Here is a 15,388-nt window from a genome sequence, read left to right on the forward strand (position 1 = left end):
TTTTGTCTTCCCAGCTCAAGCCAGTTCAGGTCCTGAATATTAGCAGAAACCATGCAGGTTTAGATGTTTATCCACAGAAATAAAGGAATACAAACCACTACCTCTATTTGGTTTAAACACAGCAATTATTTTCTCAGCCCATATTTCTTTAGCTTATAAACTCTAGTCAGTGTATATAAACTTGAACAATAAAAATCTCTATTCAAACAGCTGAGCCATATCTTTTGTATAGTAGTTTTTCAACAACAGTGCTGTGTTTATAGTGACAACAGCTCTAGCAAGATCAATCCCAGGTGTGGCTTTATCCAGGAGTCACTCCATTCACTACCTTGAGAAAGAGATGAAGGTACCAATAATGATTCTTAGGCAAACTTACAAAAGAGGTGTCTTTCATACTTACTTAGAAACCACAGGGATCTTGACACAGCAGGCTCAGCTGGACACCATAAGGGAGCTGCCATGATTGTGAAGCCCCAGATACCAGTGATTTGTTGGACTACTCGGTTATCTCAGATAAAAGTATTGAGTCCAAGTTCAGGAGCAGGTATCTTCCCCTCCTTAGTAAAAGAGTCTGTGGGTAGGCCTTTAGCTTTCCTTAACCAGGCCTTCTTGCAAGCTTTTTGATGATCTTCTAAGAGCTTTGCCTGGTTTGCCTGACACTGCGCTATAGTAGCTGCCTCATGTGCCTCCTTCTGGTTTCCTGTCAGAAGCCTGAACCCACCGTCAGTCTGGACAGAAAATGCACAAAAGGGCTTCTTTCCCCCGTAAACTGCTTCATTTTTCATTTGTGCCATCCTTGCGTGTGTTGACTTGATCAGTTCAGAGGTTGTACAGAGATTGCTAAGCTGACCCCGCTCTTCAGGGCGAGGAGTGACTTTACCGTGACCACCGTGAGCTTTCTTTTCCTGTAGCAAACCACCACATGTCTTGGGACGTACAATGCATGGAGCGGGAATAGAGGAACTCACAGTGGGTCCATGCAAAGAATTTTTCAGTTTGAGCTGCAGCATTTTGGTTTCGAAGGGTGTAGAAATTCTTTTCATAGTCAGAGAATCACTGCGAGATCTCACACACTGGAGCCGGGCTGTCTGATCCTGTTTGTGCTGCAGAGGGGTTTTGTATATTTGCCTTTTTTCAAGGCATCGTTGCTGATGCAGAGGAGCCTCCCAGGCTTTCCCAGTTGCTATAGGAGGCTTTGTACTGGAGCGGACAAAGGATGACTTGCAGCTCTTCCGCAGCATGTTGACAGTTAAGAGGAACTTGTAAGAGGACACTAGATAATATGAGTCCTTTTTCTTTTTGTGCTGCTGCATGGCTTCTGCCGTGTCAGGATGTTCAGGTACACAGACAGGAGTGCCGTATTCAGATGTGCCATCTGTTTTCAAAAACAAAACAACACTGAACGTAACTGGACACAAGGATATCACCTGTGATCACTGTTGGCAGGGCAGTACTCTGAGTAAGACCAGGGATGTGTGCTGGGTTGATACGCACTCAGACAGTCCACGCTTATCTACAGAACAGGCACTGTAGGCAACACACCAAGGAAGCCCATTTCAGCTTGTTCATCTTTAGCCTTACCAGCAACACTGTCAGCACCTGAGGTAATTCTGCCTTAGTGACCTGAGGAGTGTTCATTGCCATAGTCTGTACAGGTCAAACAAAAGGTTGTAATTCTGTAACACAAGTTTTATTTATGTGGGGATGGCCTGGTATCCACCTCGTTTGAAGCTATGGTTTCTAAGAAGAATGAGGTTTCTCCACCACAACTTCCCACGCACCCCGTTCTTGTCCTACAGTTTGTGCACTGGGAAAAGGCTTCAAGAAAAGGCAGTTCCTGGTAGAAATATGAAAAAGCCAACATCCAAGAACCACTTTGAACTACTACTACTCAGAGCTGCATTTGAGTTGGAAGTCACAAGGCACACTTCACTGTCTAGCTTTGATGTCCGAAGTGATGTCAGGAGTGACCTGTGTTGTTTAACAGACACATTGGGATGGATTGCGTAATTATGCCATCAACTAAAAGCCAAGTGGAGATTTTAACAAAGATTGTACAGCACTCAGTGCCACAGCCTCACCATAGCAGTTAATTTGTCCCATTGCAAAGCAAAGTCATGCTGTTTGCATGTAATTGCTTTGCTGTTATTGCTAACCTGGTTAATTGAAGCTTCTGCCATCTGGAAATGTATTTCAGAGAACATTAAGTTACAGTTTGGAAAGGCAGAATACAGCAAAACAGACTAGTCATAGAATAGCCTGAGTTGGAGGGGACCAACAAGGACCATCGAGTTCAACTCCTGGCTCCACGCAGAACCATCCAGAAACCAACCCCTACATCTGAGAGCAGTGTCCAAGCATTTCTTGAACTCCACCAGGCTCGGTGCAATGCCCACTGCCCTGGGGAGCCTGTTCCAGTGCCTAAGCATCCTCTTACACCCAGCCTGACCCTCTCCTGCCCCAACTCCATGCCGTTCCCTCAGGTCCTGTCGCTGTCCCCAGAGAGCAGAGCTCAGCGCCTGCCCCTCTGCTCCCTGTGAGGGAGCTGCAGGCCGCCATGAGGCCTCCCCTCGGCCTGCTCTGCTCTGGGCTGAACAAACCCAGGGACCTCAACCACTACTCACACGTCTTCTCCTCTAGACCCCTCACCATCTTTGTAGACTTCCTCTGGAAGCTCTCCAGGAGTTTTGTGTCCTTCTTGCATTGGGGTGCCCAGAACTGCACCCAGCACTCGAGGTGAGGCTGCAGCAGAGCGGGACAACCCCTTCCCTCCTTTCAGTGTCTGTCAAACTCTAAGATCCAACAGGTTTTGAATTTAAAACCTGGGAGAAACTGTAAGTTTAGGAAAGAAATGCCATGTTACCAAGAACCACGTTTATTATCTCAGTGCTAACATTTTCAAATTCTAGGTTGACATGTTGCTGGCAGCAATGGGACAATTTCCATGTGTAATATTTTAAACAGGATTTTCTGAGTAGCTGCTATCTATAAATACTAAATATCTGAACATATTTTGTACAGAATTCTCCTGCACATGGTAAAGATATCAAAAACAGAACAAGGATATGGGAAAAAAAAAAAAAGCCTGGACACCAGAGAACAAGGCTTTATAGTTGGAGTTGATCACTTGTCCTATTTGATTGATGTAAAGCAGCTTTTGCAGACTCTGCAAATGATCTGTTGTACCACCGCAAACCTTTCATCCAAAATGGCTTTGTTTTCTAGAGATTGCTACCTTTTGTTTAATCCATTTATCCATCTTAGGTGCACTTACTTGAAGAACCACTGCCCTACCTCGCTGTGACAAGTTCTTACCAGCACCTGCCAGGATCCTTACTGAACATGCTCTTGCTGGCCGTCTCGAAGCAAAAGCATGGGGCTGTTGGTTACCAGGAAAGAAAAGCTCTTGCTGTTGCTGTGCCTGAACGTGGAAAGTCCTTGTGCTCTCCTGTTGCTTGCAAGCTGCTGTTTTTTTCAGTTCATCATAGAGAGATAGAAAACAAAAGAATACAACATCTCTAAGCTTTGCTGGTGTTAAAAAAAATAAAATAATAAAATCTTAAAAACTGATGAGATTTCAAGTCTCTGGTTACTGCTTTACCTTTTATCACAGTTCTGAAGGTATAGGTGTTAAAAATAATGCACAAGTGTTTGAATTCAGAGACGATAGCAAAGACTGACTTTTAAAAAGTATTAATTGCATGTATATACAACCCATATTTTTGCCCCAAATATTAAAATATTCCATTCCCTTTTTCTGCAAACTGTACATCTTGCACCAAGTACCGCTGTATCGAGGTAGCTGGCATTTGATGGTCTGAAAACTTTCTCAGCCCATCAGTTCATCTGCAACATACAGTTTGATCACAGAACTGGAGAATCATGGTACTGTATTAAGTACCTACTGATTTCTAAAATCTACATTATATTACAATGTAAAAGGAGCCTCCTTATGTGCAATCACATTTCCCAGCAGTGGTAGATTCTGGATGCGGTGTCCTGTGCCTTTCTCGAACTTTAATAAATAACACAAGCACTGAATCAACGGCATGTTTCCATGCACACCAGCTGTAAGAACATGAATAACAGTACTGAAGTATTATTTAGCTGAAAAAATGACTATTGTCTTAAGTCTGCTGAATTTACACCAAACCTCTCTAGAAGTGTGAAGGTTTTACTAAAGCCTAGAAACAACAGAACCACTGAAATGCAATCTACCCAAATGTACTTTAAAAAAGTGGAAAGTCCAACTGTTGATTAGGATGAAGGCACTGGGTACTTGAAACTATTTCTAACTCATTTCAGAAAGCAAAGTCAGTGCATTGCAAAGACTGAGTGTAGTATTTTGAGGCACTCCACAGTGTTTTGGCAGGCAGCTGTAGATCAAGCAAGACAGCGTGAGCTGGTCAGCACCTTGCATCTGCAGAGCGAGGCGATGCGTCTGGCCGAGGGCGTGGCACTTGGTTTGCTGGGAGTAAGACAGTGTTCTGCTCAGAGGACAGGTCCCCTGCTTTTCCTTCCGCACCATCTCTCGGTCAGCAGCTAGGGTATAGTCCCACCTGACATCCTCAAACTGGAACATCAGCAGGCTACTGGGTGCATTGATCACCATCCTGGAGAAGGAAAGAGAAAGCTCGTCAAAGCAGAGGTATCATTAACACAGCAGATATTACCTAAAGGGCCCATTTGCTTGTGTGTAATACAAAACCTGAGGGTAATTAAATGGAACTGAGATAACAATCACTCCCCTTTAGGGAAGGGAAAAGCATTAGCACTTAGTCCCATCAATCAGATGCTGTACTTTTAACTCACAGAGTCTGCGTGAGCTCTGTGGTGCTCTTCTCATTTCTCTCTACAAACAACTTCATTTAAAAATAATTAGGATGAAAGTTAGTGAAATTAATGAAATAATTAGGATGAAGCTGTCCCAACAGTGGAGTTAGATCAGTGTAATGCCAAAAGAAATTGTAGGTACCATATTATCAGGGACATTTAAACCTGAATTAGATGGGTGCCCTGGGTCTGGCTGTGATGGAGTTAGTTTTCTTCCTAGCAGCCTACCTACTGCTGTGTTCTAGAGTTGCGACTAAAACAGTGTTACTAACACACCGTTGTTTTAACCTATCACTTACACCGGAGCTGGGAACCACCTTTAGTTTAGAGGTGTGGGCATGAAGGAACCTGGAACGATTTTCCATCAGGGGGTAGGTAAAGGCTTTGCCAGACCTTGGCTTGATTATTCAACCTAAGAAATCTAGGTTCTGAAAGTGGCTTTTGGGTTTTTGTCTTAAATAGTAGAGAAACAGAAATGTATAGTCTGCTGAATGGACTAAGCAAATAATTTTCAACCATTTTTAATAAGAATTAGTTACCAAAGCAGTCCATAAGCATTAGAGTCCTTTAAACCTTATTTGTTAGACAGACAGTAGAAGGAAAAATACTTAATTCTTTAAATTACAGCATAATCTACCTAATTCAGTAGAGAGACTGATTGCAAGTTTTGTCACCAACCTGTTTCCTGCAACACAGAAAGATACTGGTTCCCCTATGCTACTGGCCACCAACACTTTCAGGCAGCTTCCAGTCAGGTAGTTAAATATACGAATCTTTCCATCAGCACAGCCACTGACAACTCTGAGATACAGAAACTCCAGAGACAGAACTTCCCTGAAAACACAACATGCAACTGTTGGTATGATCATCATGCCTTCTTCACAAGGAGACAAGATCAGCTACCTCATCTTGCAGGAGATGCAGTTGCCTGCCTCCATAGCAAGCCAAAAAAAAAAAAAAAAGAGGAAAAAAAACAAACACCCAACATCCTCAGAACCACCACTGTGGTTATGACTATCTATTCCATGTTAAGTTTCATGTTTATGTTTAGGAAAGTGAATGAATACACTAAGATGCAACATTTTCACAGATCTACAAAATGACATCACACATAGTTGGTAGAGTTCAGCACATAACACAGCCACTGCAAAAGAATACAGCATCTCTTCTTTACCAGTTAGCATGACATCCAGTTGGTTATAGGTTGGGATCCTTGAAGTTTCGGACTACGCACTGTTACTGTCTTAAGTCACCCCTGTTTGTGAGCCAGTGGCTGTGTATTTGGTTGTTATGCCACAAACTTTGTTTATGACTATGGATTGCCTGACACTTTTTAAGATGACTGTTGAAGGAGGATATTTCAAGTTCTAGGACTGACAACTAAGCTATTTTGTGTTGCTGTAAGGGAAAAGTTGTTTGTTTGTTTGTTTTTGTTTTTGTTTTTGTTGTTTTTTTTTTTACAGTGTGCTGTTGAATACACCTTGAAACACACTGATACCTACTTTGGGTGGCGGAAGGCTGTTAGGCATCTCTTAAGATCTCCCACCATGCTCCATCCCAAGGCGTATCCATCAGAGCTTCCTGTGACGAGGTGCCACTGATCAAAGGACAAGCACTTCACTGGACCCTGGTGCCCTTCCAATATCTGAGAGTAAAAGAAAGAGATGCAACACTGTCAGCAGTCCGGATGTAAACATGCCAAGAGATCTTACGGCACTCAATTCCTTCCTCATATACTATATTGTTTTATCAGGTGTCAGTGCAATATACAAATATACCCTGGGGATAACTGCATTACTTTGACAGTCCCTTAAAAGTAATATTCTGGGCTTGCTGCTGATGAGTTTCCATCATCATTATATAAGCTCAGTAGATGTTGGTGTACTGGGATATTTGTGATCTGCTGGGTGTTCACACCAGAACAGTGGGCTGCCCTGACCGTGGTGGAAGGGCACCTCCAGCCCTAAAAGCTGTTAGTTAAACCCTCCCGCTCTCCTCTTAGGTTCTGAATGTTCCTGCAAGAGCAGACAGATGCATCTACAAAGATTAAATAATGAATGCATTTAAAAGCAAGGCAAAACAAAAACCCAGATTAGAATTCAGTTGTTTGAAAATCAGTTTTTAATATTATTCTTTTATCTATAATCCTGCAGTTCATTAGCTTAGACTGTTTTGTCTTTTTATTTTTTAAGAAAGTCTTTGGAACAAGAAAAAGTCTATGATAAGATAGCATAGATGATTTTTGATAGTTTAGCACAAAGTTAGCACAAAGTTTCTACCTAAGAAACTTACTTTGACCAGAGCACCTGTCTCAGCAAGCCAGACTTTCACCAGCCCTCTGTCACAGCCGCTGACAACATGGACCCCATCCATTTTAACACAAACAACATTGTTGTGTTTTAGAGTCTTGAGACATACCCCACTATCCAAGTTCCACACTGTCAGGATTAAAGGGGAAAAATATTAGAAGTCTTCCCCAGTGGTATATTTTTTTCTGAGTGCAATATGAACTAAAAGATGCTACTGGAATTACAGCTGCACCTTGTACCTGCAGCTCTGCTTGGAGCCAGGTGTTGACTTAAGAGTGCAATTACATGGCAAATTTCTTAAATACCAAGCCCTGAGATGGCACATCCTTTTAATTCTTAATCTATAAGCAGGTAACAAGGCAACCTCTGGCAAAGCTGCAAGCTGATACCACTCTCCCAAGACCGGCCCTTCAGCCATAAAACCATTAAATCCAAATAAAAGCAACAGTAATAAGCATCTGCAGTGACACAGGGACCTTGTGTGTGCATATGTCCCCAGCTTAGATTGTTCTGGAAGCAGTAATACAAGACATTAAAATTCACCCTCTGATTTATACACTTGTTTTCAGACTCACACTGCACCCCACAACTCCCAGGTGCTCAGCCCATTTGCTGCTGCCATTTGCCCTTGTCTGTGCAGCTCCCCTTGGCTCTCACCTTTCACCATCCCATCTCTGGCTCCTGACACAAGCCTCCTTTCATGTACATCCAAGCAGATGATTGTCCCGCGGTGACCATTAAAGATTTTCATGCAAGCACCACTGAATATATCCCAGCATCTACACAGCAATGACCAGAAAGGAAATCCAGTGATTAACAACTCGATTAATGACTTCTTATTTCCCACTTAACAGGCCCAGCTCATCTCACACCCATGCCAGGTCAAAATCAGGAGGCAGCCCACTGAGGTAATGAGGGATTCAGAACAATCAAGTCAGGCTTAGTGTTAAATTTTTACATTTAGTTTGTTCTTCCACCTCCAAATTGCCTGGAAATGTGTAGCTGGATTTCACCTCTGGCTTGGCTACTTTCAATTAACCTTCAAAAGCAGAGCTTTACAGATAAAGTTATTTCTTTACTGGCCGGTGCCAAGATGATTTCTGTCAACTTTATCTTGAGAATTCAAGCATGCACTTGAACAAACAGCCCTCTTGGGGAGGGGAAGGGCAGGCAGGACAGAGCCTGAATCGCTACAGCTCTTTCCCTTGTTGTTAAATGCTGTCTTTGAGGAAGATGTACGTTTGCCATGCCAGAGCTGAGGAGCTTCTCACCCCTCATCACAACACTCTTGAGATTCAGTGATAAATAAGACATAGCAGCTGCTCATCTCCACTCCTTGTGTCAACACGCTGGACCTGCGCAGGAGCTACCAGGGTGCTGGATCTGCTCAGCACAACAAGACTTCTATAGTGTCATGGAGAAACAGGTACTGACCTCAGCAGGGCCAGAGCCTCACTTCAGGCACCTATCAGACACATACCTGGTGTTTTAAGATACAGAGGTTATAAGAAAGTATCTTCCTATTTTATCATTCAGTATCAGGTGAAACTGGAAAACAGGAGTTCTAGGAGGGATGTGTTTCATTATCAGCTTTCCTTTCTTTAGTACTCTAATGAAAGTGATGGGAAGGAGGATTCATAAAGATTGGGGTGGTTAAGCTCCATTTTTCATGGGGATGGTAGCTGAGGCACAGGCCCAGGGAAGCTCACCTGATGCTGAGGTCGAAGCTCACACTAAAAACAAACCCTTTCTTCTCATCAAGGAGCAGTGCTTTGATGCTTCCAGCATGGCCAGAGAGCAGAGGTGGCACTTCTCTCATTGCTGATGTATCAAAAAACCTCACTTTTTGGTCTGTAGAGCCAATGGCTACCAAGTCTCCACCGCTGTAGTGAATTACCCTGTTTTGGTCTGATCTGGATAAGAAACGGTGATTAATGCGAGCATTCGCCAGTTAACAAGGTCTAAAGGGGCTCAATACTGAGAGCTCCTCAAAGAGCAACTCGGTGGGCAATCTGCTTCAGGAGGCAGTTCCTCTGCAGGGCACCACAACCAGGTCCCTAGTTCTGCATACCCAGGTTTGTATCTGGAGGGTAAACTTGAAGAAGGGCAGGGGGTCCTGCCAGCCCCATATCCCTTGTGGTACTCCATAGATCCTAATCCTCGCAACTTCAAAAGTGACCTTAGTATCTTTATAAAAAATGGATTTGATACTGAGGGCTGTTCATCAGTGACACTGAGACCCTCCTCCAGCCATACATGTCCCCTAAAGGATTGCAAGGAACAGGACAAGTTTTCAGAAGCCAATGTTTGGCTCTACAGGGGTAGTGCAGAAAGCAGCCGGGCACAGCTTGCGTACCGGTCAGTGAGAACACGAATGTTGTAGGAGCCACAGAAAACGTTCCTCTCTTCCAGCTGGATCGTGTCAGTTTGCAGATCATGATAGGCTGCCTGCAGATTGCCCTCCTCCTCCTTCTCCTGATGGAAAGAGAAATAGGGAAGTGTTACTCAGGGTAAAGGGGAACACAGCATTACTCCACAGCATTAGCCATATCATCCACCACTTGCTCCCCAACAAGACCAATAGAGACAGAAAGTGCTGGTAAGGAACACCCAGCGTGCAGGAACTCCCTGGTTAGCACAGAGACAAGGGTTGTTATCCTTGCCTTGTTCTGTGGCAGTAGTGGAAGCCTTGACACCTGCACTCTTCATCTTTTGGGATAAAGGCTACATCTCTGTGCCCAGCCTTGCCAGTGCCACGGGGAGCAGCATTAGGACAAAGTAGAATTTCCTTCTGGGCATGGACGGTGGCTCCCTCCTGTGCAAGAAGGGGCTGAGCATGCATTGGTGCTTATGAACTGCTTGCAACTGTGCAAACCAGAAGAGCAAACTAAGTCCAAATTCACAGTCCTGTCTTTCAAGACCACCATGTCCTCCTTCCTCCCCAAATGCTGAGATGTGAAAAACCATGAAAGGCAAACCACCTCCAACGTACCTTTGTTTTACCTTCACGACTGCGGCGTTTCACTTCAATGACGTGTCCTTCTTCATCTGATTGGGGAATTGTCACGTTGACTATTTTAGCATAGTTTGAAACTGCTCCCCTAGGGCGCAACCCCTAGGATAAACCAGCAGAGGCAACGTAGTCACTGCAGAGCCCACACACATGGACTTTACTCTTGCTTCGTCTGTGGTAGGTCTATACTAACCAGGGCAAACCTCTCTTCCCAGCATTGCTTTACCACATCGCAACCACCATCTCTGGCTTCTCAAAAAGAAGCTTAGCATTTCCTTTTTCCATGTGGAGCAAATAAAGCTCATTGGGCAGAGCTACAGTCAGTCCCTATGGCAGCTAGAACAATCCCCACGAGTTCCTGTAAGTCCAATATTGGCATTTGTGACCAAACTGGGTTTACTTGATTAAGAATTCTTGATTTTGATCCATTTTTTTACAGTTCCAGGCTCTCTAAAGGTCAGTGAAGGCTATTCTGTTCTGTTTGTGACTGTATGAACAACTAGCCTAGTTTTACAGATGGAAGGAGGAGGAACAGGGTGAAACTGGGAGGTAGCCTCCCAAAATGGCACTTCCCTCTAATGGTCTGGGCAACAACAGCAAAAAAAATGAAGTATGTAGTAATGGCAGAAGTCCAGGCACCATACCTGCAAATACCGGATCTTATCCTGTACTAAGCCTTGACACACGTGCTCCCTCTCGACTTCTTTCACCAGAAAAGCCCAGTATCCACTCACAGCAGCACAAGCTTTAAGGGATTTTTGATCCAAAAGCCCTGAGAATTAAGAGGACAGAGTAGTGAACCCCTACCCATGTCAGAGGTCATCTGTGACCCTTAGGGGAAACCATCCTTGGAAAATTAGGGGAAGCTTTACCCAGGATGTACTGGGAAAGATAAACTGGCAGGCAGCGAATGAAGTCCTTGTACTTGACATGAGAGAGTGACTGGAGCGATGCAGAAGGCACAGTGACATCTCCATGGGCTAAGGATTCAGGAGGTGAGGCAGGTGCTGCATTCAGGCCGTCCTGGATGAGGCACTTGGTGTTTCGAGGCCAGAAGCACACTGCTGGCATTTGATGACCTAGAACCCAGCAGAATTCACAGCCTTATAAGTGCTTGAGCTTAGGTGGCCATTAACTGTACTGTTGGTAGGAATATAGTGCAACAGCTTTCTCTTTACAAATGAGGTATTTCCCCTCTTCTACCTCTGCTACAGCAGTCACCAGCACAGGAAGGTGTCTGTCCTAGACTTAAGGGAGAATATCAAAACAGCCTTATGCCAAATACATCAAAATTTTTTTTTTTTTTTTCTGAGTGGAAGACTCTTCCTTTAGCTGTTAGATTTCCTCTAAGAAAAATAGGATTTTTGTCATGACATTGCAGCAGGAAAGAGAAAAGGACAAATTTCTCTGTTTTTCCCTAGACAATGGAAAGGTGAATACAGCTTATGCCCTTCTCCCACCACTATTTTTTTCTGACATCCACATCCACCACTGGTATCTTTGCCAACCTGCAGCTCCCCATGGTGTAGGGCTCTCCTTGTTTTTAGGGGCAGCACCATACACAGTGCTAGGCTGTAGAATTCTGATTGTGCTGATGGAACACCTTAAACCTAAGCGAGGACCTTGCTGCCCTCAGTGCGCAAAAGGAGGCACACCGTATCTCATCATGTCTAGGAGCATGGTCTCCACTGAAAGACCACCTCCTTCTGCATGTCACTGCTCTAAACTTTCCAGAAAAGCATTGCTGTGCTTTTTTACCCACCCTCCAGAATATTCAGTGGTACCTGCAGTACCATGCTGGGCAACTCCTGTGGATGCACTTTGATTGTCACGGTGTGCAGAAGTGCCAGCAGGCTGAACTGGAAGTGGCACTGGGGAGCCGGACTGAGGACGACTGCTGTTGCTGCAGCTTCTTGGGGATCCAGGAGACGATCCGTCCATACCTGCCTCCTCTGCAATAAAGCAGCACAGAGCAGAACCTCACAGTCACAGTAGGCACAGAGGCGAATTAGGGGACTGCGTAAGTTAAGAGTAGCATATTAAGCATCTAATAGGTAAATTACACAGTATTATTCATTCCATCCCTTCAACCTACACAGATTTAGCCCCTTCAGTGCTTTCTTTAGCACGGTTGTCGTGCCTTAAAACATTCAGCTCACAACCACCCCTCCCGCGACGTGCTGCCCACAGCGATTCCTCCCAGGAGGTTTTTCCATCTCCCCACCGCAGGCTGGGGTCCTCCTCCCACCGGCGACCAGGCAGGACGATGAACCTCGTGTGGCCCTGCGGTTTCTCCCCACAGCCCGAACGGGAAAGCACAGAGACCCCAAAACCATGGCAGTAGTGCTGTGAGGCCAATAAAGCCACACCAAGCTGACCGGGGGCAGCCTCCTCCAGCAGCCCCAGAGGGGACAGCAGCACCGAGGGGGCTGCCCGGCACCCAGCTCGGAGCCCCCCACCCCTGCCTGGGGCAGCTCCCAGGGGCCGGCCCCGTCCCCCGGTGGCGGCTCCGGGCCCCGCTCACCCCCGGGGCCCCGCTGCCGAGGCCGGGCCGGGCCGCGGCCCCCCCGCCCCGCCGCCGCCATCTCGGGCGGCCCCGCCGCGGCTGCCAGGCGACCGCCGCCGCCTCCCGGCCCCGGGCTCGGCGCTTCCCTGCCCGGCTCCAGGGAACGCGGTGCGGGGCCCTGAAGCCCCCCTCGGGTGGCAGCAGGGAGGGGACAGCCCCTGGGTGCCGCCTGGGGTCTGGTTCCTCTTTGGTTGTAGCACAACGCTGAAGGGCCGCTGACAGCGAGCACAGGGTGGGCAGGGGGGAGCCGGGGGGTGTTTGGGCAATGGCTGTGTAAAGGTGTTTTGTTGGTTTTGTTTGGTCATAAACACGCTCCCAAGCTTCCCCGGATTGAAGGAAGACTTCATTTAACGATCCCACGAGTTAAAAATACATAAAAAGAATAAAAATACATAAAAAGAATAAAAATACATAAAAAAGATTAAAAGCTGTTGGCATCCATTGTTTGGGAGAAGGTGGGAGGGCTGAGGTAGGAAGGCAGGAGGGCTGAGTGTCACGGAGCAGGCAGCACAGAGCTGCGCCTCCCCCAGGGCTCACCCCACAGGGATGGGGCACAGGGAGCCCCACGCACCCAGGGGCTCCCCCTGCACCCCACAGCTCCCCCAGTTACCGCAGGCAGGAGGCCCCATGGGATGGGCACACGTTCCTTTTTACCAGGCAGCCAGGCCTGCAGCGGCTCCAGGCCTGCTGCACGCAGAGCAAACGTGCCCTGTGGAGACGGTGATTTCGGGGCTGCCATCCCACAGACACCGCCGTGGTCACGTTCACTGTGCAGGATTTTGATGTGACTCCTTGGAGGAGCAAAGAGCCCGGCCTCAGCAGCTCCCCAGCGCAGGGCTGTTTTCCTGCAGCAAATCCCCCACATGTCACCAGAACCGAGCACAGCACCGGGTGCCTCTGCAGGTTTGCTGGTCCCAACCAAAGCCTGGAGCACCCTGCTGCAGCGATCACAACCCCACCTACAGAGGGGCATTTCTCACCCTGCACACAGAAATGTTCCTTTTACAGCACTACCTGAGAAATAATTATGTTTTATTTTTGCATCCACTGGGGACAGCAGCACCCCTCACCCTGAGGAAGTGCTGCCCTGGGCTGGAAGAAGCCCCCGGCACCCCGAAGCAGCACCCACCCTGACCTCAGCTGTCCCAGAGTGAGCAGCCACATCTCCCCACAGTAGGGCTCCTGGCACCCCCTCTCCCTGCAGGAGCACCCCAGCAAGGCAAAGCCCACCAAAGCCAGCCGTGAAGACCCCCAAAAAACACCCACACACTGCTCCCTGCCCCTCTGCAGCAATCCTACCCCCCTTCCTGGGAGCATGCTCTGCTCTGCCAGTTTCTTCCAAAAACCCCTGAAATAAAATCACAGCTACACGGAGCTGAGCCACACCCGAAGCTGTTTGCCAGAGGTAAATAGCGCCGTGAAGGCCATGGGAGAAGCACAACCCAGCAGCACGCTGGCTTTCTTATCTGCTCTGCTCTGCTCTGCTCTGCCCTCCCACACTCTCCTGACCCACAACAGCTCTGGGCTGTGAAGCAGCCCTTGTACTGGGAGCAGGTGCTCCTTCCCCAGCCGCAACCATTTTCCTCGCCTGCGTGGTACCCCCAATAGCAAGAGGCTAGGGGTTCATGTTCTGAAGCAAGCAGTAAATTCCTGGGATACCGAAGATCCATTTGCAGTTGAAAGCCACATTGGCAAATCAGCTGTAACCAACTGAATGTTTTCCTGGCACAATCCATCCTGGGATACACACACACACAAAAAAAAAAACAAACAAACAAAAACGGTTGGAAGGGGGGAAAGATGAGGACCCCCACAGAAGGGATGTGCAGCTGAAATCCCGTACCTGGGAGGTTTGGGGTGGGAGGGCCGGGATGCAGCAGGAAGCACCCTGGATTCCTGGGGCTGGCCGGGGACTCTGCGGCACAGCTCCCGAACAAACCATTCGAGGTGCCTGGCTGTGCAGTGCTGTGGTGTGAGCCCGGGCGGGGTCTGCATGCATCCCACTCATTTTCCCTTAGGGATTTAAAGAAAAATACCTTTTCTTTAAAGTCCCAATGTTTCCTAATAAAGACTAGAAATGTGCCTGGTGGCTGCCAACTCAATCCTTCATTGCATTGTAGGGTTAGTTAAAGGTGTGGCCCCCCTTAAGAAGAAAGGAGTGACTTTGGTGCAAATTCTTCTTGCTTCCCAAACCCAGCACCCCTCTCCTACAGCACATTTCCCCCCACTCATCCTCTTTATGTTATGGTTGTCCAAGTGGTGGCTCACAAGAGTTTAATCACCGTGCATTGTGGTTGCTCACACAGCGCTGTGAAGGGCAGTGAAGGCTGAGCACCACCACCCTTACACCAAGAGGCACCACGAGTGTCCTCACAAACACCAGTCACAATAACTGTTTTTATTACAGAAGCTTCCAATCCCTCCCCAAAATCAGGTGCTGCCCCACTGAGTTCCAGAAGCTCCAGGCACAAGGAGATGAGGTTCAAGCAGAGGGGAGGAAAAGCAGTCCTAGTGGCACCGGGACAGGAATGGGTAGGGCAGGGAGCCAGGACGCCCAGGGCCTGGTGGCAGGGCTGGGACATGGTTCCTAGAGGAGCAGGAGCTCGAGACCACCTCCTGCTTGTGGCTGCTGCCGTGGTGCTCGGTCTGCACTGCTCGCTCTGCTTT

The 15,388-nt window shown here is 47.2% G+C and overlaps 1 protein-coding gene across 1 annotated transcript; it reads right to left on the reverse strand.

Moving 5' to 3' along the window:
• Nucleotides 1-509: 509 nt before the first annotated feature.
• Nucleotides 510-15,303, reverse strand: FBXW10B (F-box and WD repeat domain containing 10B; the record flags this gene model as incomplete). The annotated part of the gene is made up of 13 exons (XM_084298345.1): nt 510-1,375; nt 4,414-4,613; nt 5,512-5,667; nt 6,336-6,478; nt 7,126-7,271; nt 7,800-7,921; nt 8,852-9,055; nt 9,499-9,617; nt 10,135-10,257; nt 10,800-10,927; nt 11,028-11,234; nt 11,918-12,107; nt 15,127-15,303. 13 exons carry the CDS (start codon nt 15,301-15,303, stop codon nt 510-512), a joined length of 2,781 nt encoding a protein of 926 aa, XP_084154471.1.
• Nucleotides 15,304-15,388: the final 85 nt, after the last annotated feature.

This window comes from Netta rufina, assembly GCF_964035555.1.
Source record: "Netta rufina genome assembly, chromosome: 19".
Taxonomy (NCBI): Eukaryota; Metazoa; Chordata; class Aves; order Anseriformes; family Anatidae; genus Netta; species Netta rufina.